General features: G+C 34.8%; 2 protein-coding genes across 2 annotated transcripts in view; both read right to left on the reverse strand.

Annotated features, from left to right (window-relative positions):
• ADAM2 (ADAM metallopeptidase domain 2) overlaps positions 1 to 11,289 on the reverse strand; it is a 63,799-nt gene extending 52,510 nt beyond the window's left edge. Inside the window, exons 1-4 of the mRNA XM_059049168.2 lie at positions 10,354 to 11,289; positions 9,545 to 9,782; positions 8,888 to 8,964; positions 3,255 to 3,310 (exon numbers count right to left, since the gene is read on the reverse strand). Coding sequence (XP_058905151.1) covers positions 3,255 to 3,310; positions 8,888 to 8,964; positions 9,545 to 9,599 — 188 coding nt within the window. The 5' untranslated portion in view covers positions 9,600 to 9,782; positions 10,354 to 11,289. The remainder of the gene's footprint in view (positions 1 to 3,254; positions 3,311 to 8,887; positions 8,965 to 9,544; positions 9,783 to 10,353) is intronic.
• Positions 11,290 to 13,731: 2,442 nt separating this feature from the next.
• Positions 13,732 to 17,192, reverse strand: part of LOC131747429 (A disintegrin and metallopeptidase domain 3-like) — a 90,776-nt gene continuing 87,315 nt past the window's right edge. Inside the window, exon 20 of the mRNA XM_067022796.1 lies at positions 13,732 to 13,842. Coding sequence (XP_066878897.1) covers positions 13,827 to 13,842 — 16 coding nt within the window. The 3' untranslated portion in view covers positions 13,732 to 13,826. The remainder of the gene's footprint in view (positions 13,843 to 17,192) is intronic.

Below are 17,192 nucleotides of genomic sequence, written 5' to 3' on the forward strand. Positions count from 1 at the left end.
ATTGGAAAATATAATATAATTGGAAAATATAATAATTATATATATTATAATATATTATATAATATATATATAATATAATATATATATTATAATATATATTATATTATTTTATTATACTTATTATAGATAGGTAGGGAGAGGAGAGAGAGAGAGAGAGAGAGAGCGCACGAGGGAGAGATTCTCTGAGTACATGGATTCCGTTTTAATTTTGCTCAAAAAATTCTAGTCTTCAGACCTCTCCTCACTCACCTTACTGTCACACTGTCCTCCTGTTTTTTAAACACAACAGGCAAACTTTTGTCTCAGGGTATTTGCACTAGCTGTTGCCCCTTCCTGGGGTGTTCTTCAACATGGCTCATTGTCTTATCTACTTCAAGTCTCTGCTGAGGCTTTGCTGAGAAGCCACGTCTCACTGAGGCTTCTCCTGACAAGTTTATACAAATTTGCAACTTTCTCAATTATTAAAGCATAGGATTTCCAAATGACACTTCTTAGTTTGCTCTATATTTTTGCTTAAGCATTTATCACTTTCTAACATTCTTCCTAATCCATTACTTGCCCTACCATTATTAGTCTCCTCTGATAACAATATAAAATTCATATCCATTTTGTTTACTAATGCATCTCAAGCTCTTAGAAGAATATCTGGAAAATAGAAAATGGTCAATAAGCATTGCACTAATATGAAATGAATTCAACAGATCAGGTGGAGATCTCACATTAAAATACATTGTTTGTAGTATGGGAAGAATATGCTTAAAAGGCTCCATAAAGAGAAAGGGTGGGTGTAGGTATCTCATTTTCATTTTTCCAATTAGTATAGTATAAAGATTTGTGACAGCCATGGCAGTCTGGATTTGTGAAAACAAAAGGTCAAAGAGCCAAACCGCTGACAAACAGAGCAAAACTTTTTGTATTCTTGTAACAAAAAAAGAAAATAACGCACAGTGGGGTGGAGCTCCAGGGAACACACAGATTCCGGGTTGAAAGTCCTATAAAGAGACTTCGCCAGTGATATACAAGCACTGTTTTGGGGCAAAGAAAGAAGTCAAATATCCATGCTTGGTCCAGGGAGAAAGCTATTATTGGGGAGCCTAGAAACAAGCAGAACTTTTGGTGGCTGTGCAGTCCTGGAATAAAAATATGAATACTTAAGTTGCATCAGATTCATAGCTTCTTTCCCTGTAAAATCATCTGCCAAATTTTGAAGTTGCACAGAGTAGCCAAGGAGCTAAACTTAAAAATCTCTGAAAAGAAGAGCAAAGCTTTTTCAAAATTGATGACATAGACTCAGTAAGTCCTATTTTATTTGAGCATGATAAAAGCAAAGAAAAATCACCCCTAAATATAGTTTTAAAGACTGATGCAAACCAAAATAAAACCTTCAAAGTATCAAGAAGAAAACGAAGATGTTCCCTTCAAAGAACAGCAGTAAGACTGATAGCTTAAGTTGTCAGCAGAAACGAGGAAAGCCAGAAGACAACGGAATAATACTTTTAGAGGACAAAAGTCATTTTTAAAAGGTTATCCTAGAATTTATTCCAGCAAAAAAGTTCTTAAGAGTAAGGTTAATATTTAACATTGAATACAAATTAATCAAAAACAAGCAGACCTACAGTAGAAATATAGAGAATTCCCGAGACGTATAGAAATTAACTGCAGATAGAAACAAACGCAGGAAAAGATGAAGAGCAAAAGAATGGTAAAGTTATGCTTAATTATAAAGGGATATTGACTATACAAAAAATAATAGTCGTATCTCATTGGGGTTTAAAAGCATACAGGAAAAATAATGAAAAGGTAGAAGGTAAGTGAAATGAAAAGGTTTGAAGATCTAACAATGTATGATAACTGGTAAAATAATAATGTACATTCGATTTAATAATTGAGAGATTAATACGATAATCTAGAGAAAATACTAGAAGAACAGTAAAAAGTTGTATAACAAAGAATTTAATTGAGGGAAAATGGTATAATATAAAATAATAGATTCATTAAAATGGAGACTATGAAAGAAAAAGAATAAAAGGTACAAAGAAAAAAGGTGACTTCAGACATTATATGGAAAATTAAAGGATCAAGAGAAACAAGGACATCTCAAAATTGTTGAACAAGGCTGGGTAATAAGACCCTGTACAGTATTTAATATAGTGTGATATCTGTTCCGATAAATAGGGCTCAGGAGGAAACATATAAAATAAAACAGTCCAGAAAGATATCCCACTCATAAACAGTCATTTGATTTATTGCAAACATTTCATTAGAGTTCAATGAGGAAAGTATTTTTTTCCCCAATAGCATGTGGTGGACGCATTGGTTACTAATACGATAAAATATTTGAATCTTGATCCCCATGCCCATGAAACACATAAACATCAATTCTGGATGAGCCCTAGAGTTGAATATGAAAGTGAAAACAATGAAAGCTATTAGAAAAAAATGGCAGCTTGGATTCATGACTGTTTGAAGACAATGATTTTTTTTAATATGAAAAGAATAATAGCTACAGAGAAAATAATAATTTGGACTGCATTAAAAGAATTTCAGACTCAGTAAAAAAAATCCAGACTGAATAAAAAATTGAAAGGGAATGACAGGAAAAATTCCTCCAAAAGTACTCTGTAGATTCGATGAAGAAAAGGATGGAAAGACCTTATCTTTAAGCTATCAAGATTTATCATAAAGAGACAAATTGACCAAAACTTTTAATAAAGGACCCATTTTAAAAACGACCACTACTCTTTTGATTTTTCTTTATTCCCAAACATGGTGTGCTTATTTTTTTCCCAATTTCCTAAGCTGGCATGGGATTGAGTTTGGCTAATTACAGTTGTATTCTAAGTCCTTAATACATTCTGATATGTAAACTAATTTAAAGAATCACTGTCCTTTCCACTCAAAGATCCACTATGCTGTTTCAAATATAGTTGAATGTAAGAGAACTCAAAAACAAGTCGTATTTACGTCGTGATAAAAATAGAAAAGTATCAAAATTCATCCTCCATGAAACCACATAAATAGTCAAATAGAAATCTGATGCTGCTGGGAAGGAAAAAGATGGGAGCATACATGTGGATTCAGGTCCTAGATATTTATTATATAGGCTTAAAATGTTTTTCTTAAGCATAAAATAAGAGACAAATAGCCAGCAACTAGAAATATTTACAAATGCAAAATAGTTACTTTCTGGATAAATATGAACAATAATTATAAATAGAACAAAGACAGGTAAGAAAATAATGTAGGTCACCTACTTTTGCATTAGGTTCACAGTGTACGTTTTCCCTTCAATTACAATCTTGTAGGACACCTGGCAGGAGAGTATATTAAAAAAGCAAAGAAAAGTGAGAAGAATGTTAAAAAGAAAAACTATCATTTTATATTAACAATAATAACATTCTAAAGCACACTAATACAATTTAAAAAGAGGAAAATTTATAATTTAATATTGATTGATTCCAATGGAATCAGATATTTAAATATTTGCTTTCATAATAAAGATAGATGGAAGAATATAATTGGTACAGTTTCTTATTAATTTTAACGTTTATGCAATAAGATAGACCCTGAAATATTGTTGATTTGCATCCAATAATTGTGTTAGATTAATATTGAGGCCATTGCAAAATTTATGCTTAAAATGGAAGAGTATAACTAAATTACTGAATAGAAAATTTAAATAGTATAGCAAAGAATTAACAGCACAGCATGTTTAATATTTGTAAATTTTATAAAATTTGTTCCAAGTTTGGATGCAATGCTCATGGATTTTATTAAGAAAGAGTGTCTACATATGGAAAATATTTAGTCTTTATAGATCAGTTTGAGGAGCCTTGACCTCTTTCCATTATTGGGCCTTCCAATCCATGAGCATAGGATCTACTCAATTTATATACATCTTTACCTCCTCTCATCTGGTTTTGTTGTCTTCAGTGAGGAAGTTTTGCTTTCCTTTGTTACATTTATTTAGACTTTGATTTTTATGTAGTGTAAATTATATCTTTAAAATTTATTTTAAGTTTTAAAATGTTTAAAGTTTATTTAAATTTTATAGGATTAAGAGGTTTATTTTATAGGGTTAACAAAATTAAGTTACATTCTTCTATTGCTAAGTTATTTTATCATATATGGTATTGAACTTTGAAGAATAGTTTTACTGCTCCTAATGCTGTATGTATATTCATTTCATCATATAATTCTAAAAAGCAGTTAATTCATTGATATTCTAAGATTCAATCATCTTATTTAGATGTAAATTGCATTTTGCCATTGGTCATTTCTTTCTTTTTTTTATTTCTTTTTTTAAATTGAAGTACAGTTGATTTAGAATGTTGTGTTAGTTTCTGGTGTACAGCAAAGTGATTCAGTTATACATACCTATGTATATTCTTTTTCATATTCTCTTTTATTATGGGTTATTATAAGATATTGAATGTAGTTCTCTGTGCTACACCTTGTTGTTTATTTTATATACAGTAGTTTGTATCTGCTAATCTCAAACTCCTAATTTATATCCCCCTTTTCCCCTTAGGTAACCATAAGTTTGTTTTCTATGTCTGTGAGTCTGGTTCCCTTTTGTAAATAAGTTCATTTGTATCATTTTTAGATTCCACAGATAAGTGATATCATATGATATTTGTCTTTGTCTGTCTGACCTACGTCATTTAGTATGATAACCTCTAGGTCCATCCATGTTGCTGCAGTTGGCATTATTTCATTCTTTTTTATGGCTGAGTAGTATTGCATTGTATATATAAACTGCATCTTCTTTATCCATTCATCTGTTGATGCACATTTAGGTTGCTTCCTTGTCTTGGCTATTGTAAATAGTGCTGCTTTGAACACTGGAGTGCAGGTATCTTTTCAAATAGAGTTTTTGTCTTTTCCAGATATATGCCCAGGAATGGGATTGTTGGATCATATGGTAACACTGTTTTTAGTTGTTTAAGGAACTTCCATACTATTTTTCACAGTGGCTGCCCCAATATACATTCCCACAAACAGTGTAGAAGGGTTCCCTTTTCCCTATACCCTCTCCAGCATTTATTGTTTGTGGACTTTTTAATGATGGCCATTTTGACTGGAATGAGGTGATACCTCATTGCAGTTTTGATCTGCATTTCTCTAATAATTAGCAATGTCGAGCATCTTTTCATGTGCCTGTTGGCCATCTGTATGTCTTCTTTGGAGAAACGTCTATTTCGGTCTTCTGCCCATATTTAGACTCCACACAAAAACTACTAGAACTGACAAATTCAGCAAGGTAGCAGAATACAAGATTAACACACATAAATCTTTTGCATTTCTTTACACTAACAATGAAATATCAGGAAGGGAATGTTAAAGAAAAAAACCCTTTTAAAATCAGATCCAAAACAAAACTTAAGAATAAACCTAACAAAGGAGGAGAAAACTTATATGCTGAGAACTATAAAACATTGATAAAGGAAGTTAAAGATGATTTAAAGAAATGGAAAGCTATCCCATGCTCTTGGATTGGAAGAATAATATTAGTAAAATGACCATACCACTCAAAGTAATCTACAGATTTAGTGTGATCCCTATCAAATTACCCATGACATTTTTCACAGAAGTAGAAAAAATAACCCTATAATTTTATGGAATCACAAAAGACTCAGAATTGCCAAAGTAATCCTGAGGAAAAAGAACAAAGCAGGAGGCATAACCTTCCCAGACTTCAGACAATACTATAAAGCTACAGTATTCAAAACAGCATGGTACTGGCATAAAAAAAGACATATGGATCAATGGAACAGAATAGAGAGCCCAGAAATAAACCTACACACCTATGGTCAATTAATCTTCGACAAAGGAGGCAAGAATATACAATGGATAAAAGATAGTCTCTTTGGCAAGTGGTATTGGGAAAGTTGGACAGCCGCATGTAAATCAATGAAGTTAGAACACTCCCTCACACCACGCACAAAAATAAACTCAAAATGTCTTAAAGACTTAGATATAAGACATGACACCATAAAACATTTAGAAGAGAACATAGGTAAAACGTTCTCTGACATAAAACATAGCAATGTTTTCTTAGGTCAGTCTCCCAAGGCAATAGAAATAAAAGTAAAAATAAACAAATGGGACCTAACCCAACTTATAAGCTTTTGCACTGCAAAAGAAACCATAGACAAAAGACAACCAACTAACTGGGAGCAAATATTTGCAAATGATGTGACCAACAAGGGCTTAATTTCCAAAATATACAAACAACTCATACAACTCAATAACAAAAAACCAAACAAGCCATTAGTCATTTCTTAATACTTTGTTATATTAGATATTCTCATATTTCTTATGTTTGCCACATATACTCATGAATTAATTCAGGCCCCAATTTTCTTTCTTATATTGCCCTTCTTTGTTTTTGGTGTCAAGGTAATAATGCCTTTATGTATTCAGCAGTATTAACTCTTTTTCTTTTTGTTGGCTCAGTTTTTATGAGTTTTAATTATGTCTTTCTTAAATGTTTGGTTGTATTTATTTGTAAAATAATTTAGCTTTTGACTTAGTTTTAATGGTTGTTTTTGTATTTTTGAGGCAGGAGAGACATTTATATTCAGATTCAAATTTTTTAAAGTGTTGGGCATTTTCATCTTTCCCTATATCCCAGGAGTTTGTTTTTCTATGAAATTGCTTATCTCCTCAAGGTTTTTTGAAGTTGTTGATACATTTATTCATTGTATTATTCATTTGTTAAATTTCTGCTCTATGTATCACTACGTCCACTTTTTTCATCCCTATTAAAATCTTTCAGGGCTCCCCTGGTGGCGCAGTGGTTGAGAGCCTGCCTGCCGACGCAGGGGACACGGGTTCGTGCCCCGGTCTGGGAAGATCCCACAGGCCGCGGAGCAGATGGGCCCGTGAGCCATGGCCTCTGAGCGTGCGCGTCTGGAGCTTGCGCTCTGCAACGGGAGAGGTCACAACAGTGAGAGGCCCGCGTACCGCAAAAAAAAAAAAAAAAAACTTTCATACTTTTGTGTTGCCTTACAGACTAGTGCCTGATAAAATATGGCTGCATATACTAACTTTACAATTTGCTTTGTATAATTTTTCTTATTTTTGTGCTAGACCTTTCTATTCCCTTGTGATTTAGGTGTTTCTCTTATAGGTATATATTTTTAAATTCAATTTGAAATATATGTAATTTCTGATAAATTTAATCAATCAAAATTTTTAACAGTTTTATTTAAATTTTAATTCCCTATTATACGAAGATGTATATATGCTTATATTCTTTTATTTGTTACAGTTACAATTGTATATTCAATCTGTTTTGTTTTGAGGTATACATATTCATACTTTTTCATCAATTCCAGCTTTTATGTTATTCTTTGTTCCAGTTTCAATTTCTAACTGCTGAAGTACATTATTTAAATCATTTTCTTCTCTTGTAATCTGAAAAGTGTTAATGTACTCTAATTTTTATTTATTCTGTGTTGTGATACCTGCTCTCAGTTCATCTATATTTAATATAACCTCTTCTCCAGATTTTTTCCTCTCTTTTCCAGGAATTCTAATTGTTCGGTACTTAAGCCTCTAATTCTCTCCTCTTTTTCCTTGAGCTGTTTATATGTTGCATCTGTTTAGTTTCTTCAGCTGTCTCTGGCTACTGTTAATTCTTGATTTTACTCTCATGCTATATTTTTCATGTACAGAAGTTCCATTCAGTTATTTTTAAAACCTCCTAGTCTTTTTAAGTTGAATATTCTCTTGTGGTATATTCCTTATTAATTATAATAATTATAAACATACACTTTTCATATTATGTTTGTTGCATTTGTTAAGTCGGTAGGTACAATAGCCTTATCAGTTCAAAAAATACTATTAATCCTTTATTATGTATCCAGCACTGTTCTAGGCACTGGAGTTAGAGACATTAACAAAATAGTCAAAATTTTTCTCTCATGAATTTGACAGTTGAGGACAGATGATTTTTTTTTTTTTTTTTACTACTCTTGTGAGTATTACTGTCATAGTATCTGGTGAAACCTGGTTGAAGATATTTCCCTCTAAGTCGATTCTGTGTACATTTAATATGATCAAGTAATTCCATAGATTTTTCCATTAAAAAAATAAAATACTCTTAAAATGCTGTTAAATGTCTCACCTCTTTTTTTCTATTTAAATGATTTAAAGTTTTCATAAATATTCATTCCCTTATAAATTATATATTGAAAATTTTAAGCTTGTGATATCTGTATTAGTGTGACAACCAGGTAGCTGATAAGGAAATACTTGCATTCAAATTATCTAAACATTTACTACCAATCAAAAAGAAAATTAAGGTGTGGTGTTTTAAAAAAACACTTCACTTCTTTAGAAATGATTCTAGAAATTAGTAAAAAAAAGATAAGAAACTTCCAAATTAATTCAAAGAATAAAAAAGAGAAAACTAATACCTGAACCAAGATACACTAAGATGGCATAAAAAGAATTCTTAATGATTAACGTATTTGCAATCAAGACAAAAATTACTCATACAACACTTCATTAAATCAAATGATTGCCATCCCCTATAGGGATGCCATAGGCTTACTTAACAACTACTAAAAATCTTCCAAATATTGTATGGTGAATGAGTGACAAGAGACTCTAAATGGATCAGGTCAGGTATTATTCAGACACTCAAGAGGGAAAGAAGATGGGCCTTGGGGCTTTGATAATAAGCATCACTGCACCATATTTCTATGAAACATTGTTAATCTTGGTTCATTTTCAAAAGGGCTCTTCCATTTAAGAAAAATTGGGTATAAATATAAAATTCAGAAAGTGTGCAGAGATTAAAAACACCATGTTTACTTATTAGGAACAAAATAGTCACATGCTTTTTAGTTTGTGAAAAATGTTAGGGCTTAATTACGTATGTTTCAACTCCTCCACTTGACGTTGACCGTATTTTCTCTGGAACTGTAATTTGCACACGTAGTCTTTCTGAATCTGCAAGGTGCAAAATGTTTTATAGGGGCAACACTCACCACCTCATAGCTTCCTTCATTATTTCCTCATCTAAATCCGTAATATTCTACATGCCATCCCTCATTTTTACTCTCTTTTCAAATACCCTCACCTCAATACCCACTTCTTTCTAGAATTGCAAATCTTTTAAAGAGAAACAGTTATACTGCTTTAGAAATATTGCCCTGTGGCCAGGTTCTGGTAACCCTGAGCTAATAGGCCCAAGTGCTCTCAGAACAAATAAAATCAGGTCCTTTGGACCTTCCAACTACAGAATCCAGATATCAGAAACGCAGAGCAGTATATGAAACTCTAACCTTAAGGCATCTACTCAAGCCACGGCATCTCCCATCTTTACTACGGTCCCAAGAAGAGTGGGAAAGACCCTCGCAACCAAAGTGGATTTTGATTGGGAAAAGTGGCAATGTGGGAGTGGATTCGGGCTTACACAGTTGGAGCTCCCACCAAAAAAACATTTTCAAACGGATATCCAGCCTCTCAGAGGGAAACAGAAAGGAGACCGGACATTCCCTGAAGGTCAGAAGAGGGTTTCAGTACTTACTGTCGTCTGTCTGAAGCCCGATGAGCCCCAGGAGCAGAAACAGAAGGCACAACATGGCTGGACGTCCTGGATGGCAGCCCGAACAACGGCCGTACGCTTGACTACAGGGCAGTTGGGGGCGCGAGGAGACCGCTCCTGAGCGCACACACCGCAGGAGGCAGGCGGCTGGGAGAGCAGCGGAGGGTCGAGAGGCTGCCTGCTGTGCACCGTTCAGCGTGAGCGACCTTGGCCCCTAAACCTATGCAGGAGGAGGCTTTGACGCCTTGTGACTCCGCTTTCCGGCTAAGAAAGTGCAGAATCACTTCCGAAAGGCGAGGTTGAAGAAACAGCTAATGAACAGGAAGATTCATCTGCACTTAAGTGAACTTTTATATAATATATATAAATCTTTATACTACACATGTTATACATTTATGTATAAATATATAATATATATAGGCACAACTCAATATTCCAGTGAACAAACCAGTGTAATTAACACCGAGAAATAAAATATTGAACCACTAAAGCTGCCAGATTGTCCCCTGACAATCACTACTTCTAACACCATAGATTAGTTTTGTCAGTTTTTGAACCTATATAAATGGAGCCAATCACCATGTATTCTTTTTATGTTTAAGATTTTTTAACATGATGATTAGGAGATCCATCCACGTTGTGAGTAGCAATAGTTTTTCTTTTCCCCCCCCCTCTGGTTGCTGTATATCACACATTGAATGAAAATGTGTTCATGTTTTTCTATTTTACTATTGATTAGAATTTTGTTCATTTATAGTTGGAGCTATTAAAAAACATATTTGGCACAATACCTTCCAGGTCCATCCATGTGGTTGCAAATGGTATTATGTTTGCTGAAATAAGTCAGACAGAGATAGACAAATACTGTATGTTCTCACTTATATTTCAAATCTGAAAAATAAAACAAACGAATGAGTATAACAAAACAGACTCACAGATACAGAGAACAAGCTAGTGGTTACCACTATGGAAAAGAAAAGGGGGAGGGGCATGATAGGGGTAGCAGATTAAGAGGTACAAACTCCTATGTATAAATTAAATAAGCTACAAGGATATATTGTACAGCACAGGGAATATAGCCAGTATTTCATAATAACTTTAAATGGAGTGTAATGTATAAAAATATTGAATCACTATGTTGTACACTTGGAACGAACATAATATTGTAAATCAACCATACTTCAAATAAAAAAAAAAGTTTGGGATCAGTGAAAATAACCAAAAACCAAGAAAAACAACCATGTTTGGCTATTTTATTTCCTTAATTACTATCAATTTTTGATTCCCCTATTTTGAAGCTATGTTACTTTTTAAACTTTTTATTTAAGGATAATATTCTCTAGGTCCATCCATGTTGCTGCAAATGGAAGAATTTCATCCTTTTTATGGCTGAGTAATATTCCATTGTGTATATATGCTGCATCTTCTTTATCCATTCATCTGTCAGGGACACTTGGGTTGTTTCCATGTCCTGGCTATTGTACGTAGTGCTGCTATGAACATCAGGGTGCATGTATCTTTTCGAATTAATTTTCGTCTTTTCTGGATATATGCCCAGTAGTGGGACTGCTGGGTCATATGGTAGTTCTATTTTTAGTTTTCTGAGGAACCTCCATACTGTTTTCCATAGTGGCTGCACCAGTTTACATTCCTACCAACAGTGCAGGAGGGTTCCCTTTTCTCCACGTCCCCTCAAACATTTGTTATTTGTACACTTATAAATTCTACATTCTATCAGGTTTGAGGCGATATCTCATTGGGCTTTTGAGTTGCATTTTTCTAATAATTGGCAATGCTGAGAATCTTTTCACCTGCCTGTTAGCCATTTTATATGACTTCTTTGGAAAAATGTCTATTCAGGTCTTCTGACCAATTTTTGACTGGCCTGTTTGTTTTTTGATATTGATTTCTATGTGCTGTTTATATATTTTGGTCATTTGCAAGTATTCTCTCCCATTCCATAGGTTGTCTTTTAGTTTTGTCAGTGGCTTCCATTGCTGTGCAAAAGTGTTTAAGTTTAAATAGGTCCCATTTGTTTATTTTTACTTTTATTGCTTTTGCTTTATGAGACAGATCTGAAAAAACACTGCTATAAATTATATCAAAGAGTTTTCTGCCTAGGTTATCTTCTTAGAGTTTTAAGGTTTTGGGCTTTACCTTTAGATCTTTAATCCATTTTGTGTATAGTGTCAGGAAATATTCTAATTTCATTCTTTCACATGTAGATGTCCAGTTTTCCCAGCACCAGTCTTTTTGAGACCCATTCCACCACATCTCTCTGACTTCACCTGGAGAATATTCTCTGTTTTTAAGGGCTCATGAGATTAGATTGGACCCACCCAGGTAATCTAGGATAGTGTCCCTACTTGAAGGTCCATCACCTTAATTACTTCTGCAACTTACCTTCTACCATGTAATGTACATATCCACAAACTCCAGGGATTCGAGTGAGGACATCTTTGAAGGTCCATTCTACCTACCGCCAAAGCACTGGTATGGCACATTAGGGAAGGGAAGCAAGCCAGCACATGTGAGTCTGTGAGCTGGTTACTGCTCCTGTAAGATAAAACTAAATCCCACAAGCAGCTCTTGGAAATGCTATAGAATAGGGTACAGCAAACGCTTTCTGTAAAGAATGAAATAGAAAATAGTTTCAGCTTTGATGAAATAGTGTGCCATATGGTCTCTGTTGCAACTGTTAGCAACCAGGGTTCTTGGTCTCCTTAAACCATAGAAATTGGTCAGAGGCCAGACAAGAAATTCAGGCAAGGCTTTATTGGGGGAGTGAAAACAATCAACAGTTTCCCTTGCTGGCTCACTCCGTGAGGCAGGGGAGCAAGCTTGTTCCTTATATGGGGTGAGGGCAGGGGTGTGTCCAGGGGTCAGGCCAGAACGGTGGCTTAGGTGGTTTGCTCACCCCTTAGGTGGTGTTGCGTGCAGGAGTCATGCACAGTACCCCTGCTTTTGCTCCAGGCTCTTCAAAAGCGGCAGTTGGGTGTTTCTTTTTTTGGGGTCTTTTTGTCCAGAATTTGTCCCAACTCAGCATGCACGCAGTTATTTTCAGTCCCATACAGCTTCTTTGTGTTTTGTTGCTCGAAGAGAGATTTATCCAAGTGGAAACACTGCAGCACTGCAGCAAAGGGTCCCAGGTCCCAGCCTGTCTCACAGCTATTCAACTACCTTCCTATCTATCTATTTACCCTCCAAACGCTCTATCGAAATAATTGAATATGCCCAGCTCTGATAAAAGCCAGTCCCTTTTTTACGTACCAGATCCTCTCCTCTCTAGTTTACTCCATGATTTTGCTCTTAAGTCTTCATTATATCCAACATCATCATCTCTCCCCCATTTCTTTATTTCTACAAATCTGTAGACAATATGTAGTGTCTCCCCAAAATAAAATCCCTTCTTTGGTCATAAATTGCACCTCATAATCCCCCAAAGGTTGTCTATGTTTACCATCTTCATTTTCTCACTTCCCATAGAGTTTATCAAGTTCCTTAAAAAATAATCTAAAATATAGATTGGGGTTTTACTGAACTTATAGATCTCTTCTGGAAAAATTAGAAATTTTGTAATAGGTCATCCATTTTCTTAGTGCTGATACACAGATACTAGTGTTTTCCAAGATTGATCATCCTGATGAATTTTTAATGTTGTTGTTCTAATTGTATACTGATTCTGTTGGTTTAAGTGGGTAGTTAATCATGATTTCTGCAAATGAGGGCAATTCTTTTTCCTCTTCAAATCTTTCCTCCTTTTTATTTCCATCAAAATAATAGTCAAAGCTGCCAGTTCTTTGTTATATTTTTAAGCACGATTTTAGGCATCTTTGCCTTGGCAATAGATACTACAACAACAAAAACAAAAATAGTACTATATTTTATAAAATATTTCATAGTCTTCATAAATATTTAAAATTTCCCTCTAATTCCCTTGAGTGAATATTTCATTATCACGAGATTTACCACCTTCTGGAGTCTTGTATCATTTGGACAAATTTGTGATATCTCTTCAGGCACAACATACCTTTCCAACTTTTGATGTGGAGCTGAGTATAAAGAATAAGAAATTCATTAGGTCTTGTAAACAACCTCACAAATGTATGTGTGAAATTAATTCAAAAGAAAAACAAGGCTTACACTGCTTCATGATTCATTATGCATGTAGCTCTTGGACAGGAACACTTATGGATGTCATCATATGTTAATCTTAATTTAAGGCCAAATAATTGAGCTCTAATAACTAAAAATCCCTCCAATGTTAGTGCATCTGGATACTAAAATAATGAAGATTGACGAGAACACCATTATGTACGAAGAAAACAAAAGCAAGCAATGTATTAAAACAGTTTTGATCCTATAAAGTTTTATATTTTAGTACTTTATTTTGAGCACATTTTATACTTTATTTTGAGAAATCTTTGATACAAATATCCATACTAGTTAATTAAGAAGCATGAAACAATGGAAAAAAGTAATTAAATTACTAATGTTCTCTGGTGAAAAATTTGGCATGCTCAAATCCCATAGCCTTAAACACACTTAGTATTTCTGATGCAATCAATATAAAACACATTTAACTTTCTTATTAAATCAAATCCTTCAATTTGCAAAACTAATTCAATATACGTATGTGTCAGGCACTACAATAGAAAATAAGAATATAGTGGCATACTCGGGACTTCCCTGGTGGTCCAGTGGTTAAGATTCAATGTTTCCACTGCAGGGGGCATGGGTTCAATCCCTTTGGGGGAACTAAGACCCCACATGCTGCATGGTGCAGCCAAAAAAAAAAAAAAGAAGAAAACAATATAGTGGCATATGTGAAGAAAGAAAAGGACTCTGTCCACACTTGGAGCTTATATTACAGAAGAGGAGAAAGAAAATAGGAAATTAATGACAAACTTCCCAAATATAAAGAGATCATGAAAAGTGCTCTGAAGAAATGGAGTGCTCGAATAGAGAATTTTGAGGAGGGGTATAACTATATAGATAAGATAGTTAGAAAAACCTATTTGTGGAATTGATGTTTAGGCTGAGATAGAAAGTTTGGGAAATGATCTAGCATTTTGAATAGCCATAGGGAACTTGTATGGGAACCTGTTCAAAGCCTGTAGTATAATGAGTGAAGTGAAAGAATGACACGACGGAAGTTCTAAATATAGGCAAGGCCATGGTAAAGAAATGTGGAGTGAGATATTACCCAAAAAAAAGAAATTGGGGGTAGTATAGAGTGGCATTTCATATGATTTAACCTTGATAAATAAAATGATACTTTTCTCATCTTTTTAATCATTACAGCTAAATTCTTAGAACCTCTCTAATTTTTCTATATCAATAAAAATGTATAGCAAGTAAAATTTAATTTATACCTAAAAGAAAAATATTGTGTGTATGTGTGTTCATGTGTGTGAATGAAAACATGGAATACTATTAGCGACATGGAAAAATGGGTTCGTAGTTACCCTCTCCTGTTACCCTAAAAGAGCTAAGCTTGAAAAAAGGGAAAATCCCAGTATCAGAATTTGAAAGGTTAAAGACAAATCAGAACATGAGAGATGATATCTGGCTAACCACCAGGTTTTAAGGCAAGATGTAGGAACCAGAAGCTGGACTTCTAGTGCTCGCTCAGAGAAAGGAAAAATAGTCTTCTACTTTCATATTTATATCGTTGAAAATAAATACCCCGTATAAAGACATGCTACCGAATAAAACAAGTCCTTAGTTATACTGTGCAGGAAGAGAAGACAGAAGACCTAAATGTAAGAACTGAAGCCATAAAAGTCCTACAAGGAAACATAGGCAGAATGCACTTCGACATAAATTGTACCAATTTTTTTTTTGGGGGGGGGATCCGTCTCCTAAGGCAAAATAAATAAAACCAAAAGTAAACAAGTGGCATCTAATTAAACTTAAAAGGTTTTGTACAGCAAAGGAAACCATCAACAAAACAAAAAGACAACATGTGGTCTGGGAGAAAATATTTGCAAACAATGAGACCAATGGCTTAATGTCAAAAATACAATTCAAAATTCACAAAACAACCCATTAATAAGTAGGAAGAGGATATAAATTGTTGTTTTTCCAAAGAAGATACACAGATGTCCAACAGGCACAGGAACAGATGTTCAACCTCACTAACTGTTAGGGAAATGATGCAAATCAAAACTGGAATGAGGTATCACCTTATGCCTTTTAGAATGGCTATTATCCAAAAGGCAAGAAGTAACAAGTGTTGTAGAGGGTGTGGAGAAAAGGGAGCCCTCATACACTATTTGGAGGAATTTAACTTGTGTAGCCACTATGAGAACTAGTATAGCGATTCCTCAAAAAATTAAGAATGGAACTACCATAGGATCCAGCTGTTCTGCTTCTGGGCATTTATCCAAAGAAACTGAAAACATTAATTCAAAAAGATATATGCACCCCCTATGTTCATTACAGAATTATCTGTAACTGCCCAGGTAAGGAGACACCCTAAGTGACCACTGACAGATGAATGCATAAAGACGCGGTATGTATACACGATGGAAGAGGAGTCGTAAAAAAGATGAAATCTTGCCATTTGTGACAACTTGCTGGCACCTGGATGGTTTCATTGCTAAATGAAATAAGTCAGGTGGAGAAAGACAAATACTGTATGATTTCACTCATATGCGGAAAAAATTAACTAAGAAACCAAACCAAACCAGAACAGACACTTAGGAGAGAACAGAGTAATGGTAATCAGAAGGGAAGAAGGCTGGGGGATGGAAGCTAAAAATTTGGTGGTGGGCACATTGAAAGTGGTTGAAAAATGTTGTACACATGCAACTTATACGATGCTAAACACCAATATTACCTCAATTAAAAAAAAATAGGATATTGGACTCAATTCTGCATGAGACAATAAAAAGCACAATCCTTCAACTGTGTGCCTCTTCTTACAATGTTCGATTATAATCTGTTGAGGAGAGGGAAGTAAACTTTGAAATGGAACCTTAGTGCATCTTGTTGACAGTTACTCTTAGAACCGTAAAAAGGAAGCGTTAGAAATGTGAAAGCCAGCAAGACAAACTCAGAGAGGAAAAGTGACACCACTGCAGAAGACAGAACATGTAATTGTCTTTGAATTTTCTGACAAATATTTTAAGCTGCACATGCTCAAAACCTAACTCAGCTTCTGCCTGCCACTCATGTGGCGAGCATTGCCCTCTGAGGAAGGCGCCATTAAGACCCTCATAAGCCTCAGGGCGCGACTGTACTCTCCTTGGTCTGCATCCTGGACTTTATGGTATGAACGTAAAAAAGGAGATGGCCTTTGGCCAAATCGCTCCAGGGACCTGCTCAGTTACTGGGAGTCCCTGGTTGTTCCCTAAAGCTAGGAAAAGCAACCCTGGAGGGGAAATTGGTGCCTTTGAGGGAGAAGCCGAGAAGCCAATTAACCAGCTGATGCCGATAACGCGAGACTAAGCCGAGAAGCCAATCAACCAGCTGATGCCAATAAGGCGTGACTAAGCCGAGAAGCCAATCAACCAGCTGATGCCAATAAGGCGTGACTAAGCAAATTCCCTGCTTTAGGGGTGTATATACGGCTACGCTTTGTTATTAAACTTGCCTTGCAACCATTAGTTGCTTGTACCCTTCT

Source organism: Kogia breviceps, chromosome 20 (genome assembly GCF_026419965.1).
Source record: "Kogia breviceps isolate mKogBre1 chromosome 20, mKogBre1 haplotype 1, whole genome shotgun sequence".
In the NCBI taxonomy this organism is placed as follows: domain Eukaryota; kingdom Metazoa; phylum Chordata; class Mammalia; order Artiodactyla; family Physeteridae; genus Kogia; species Kogia breviceps.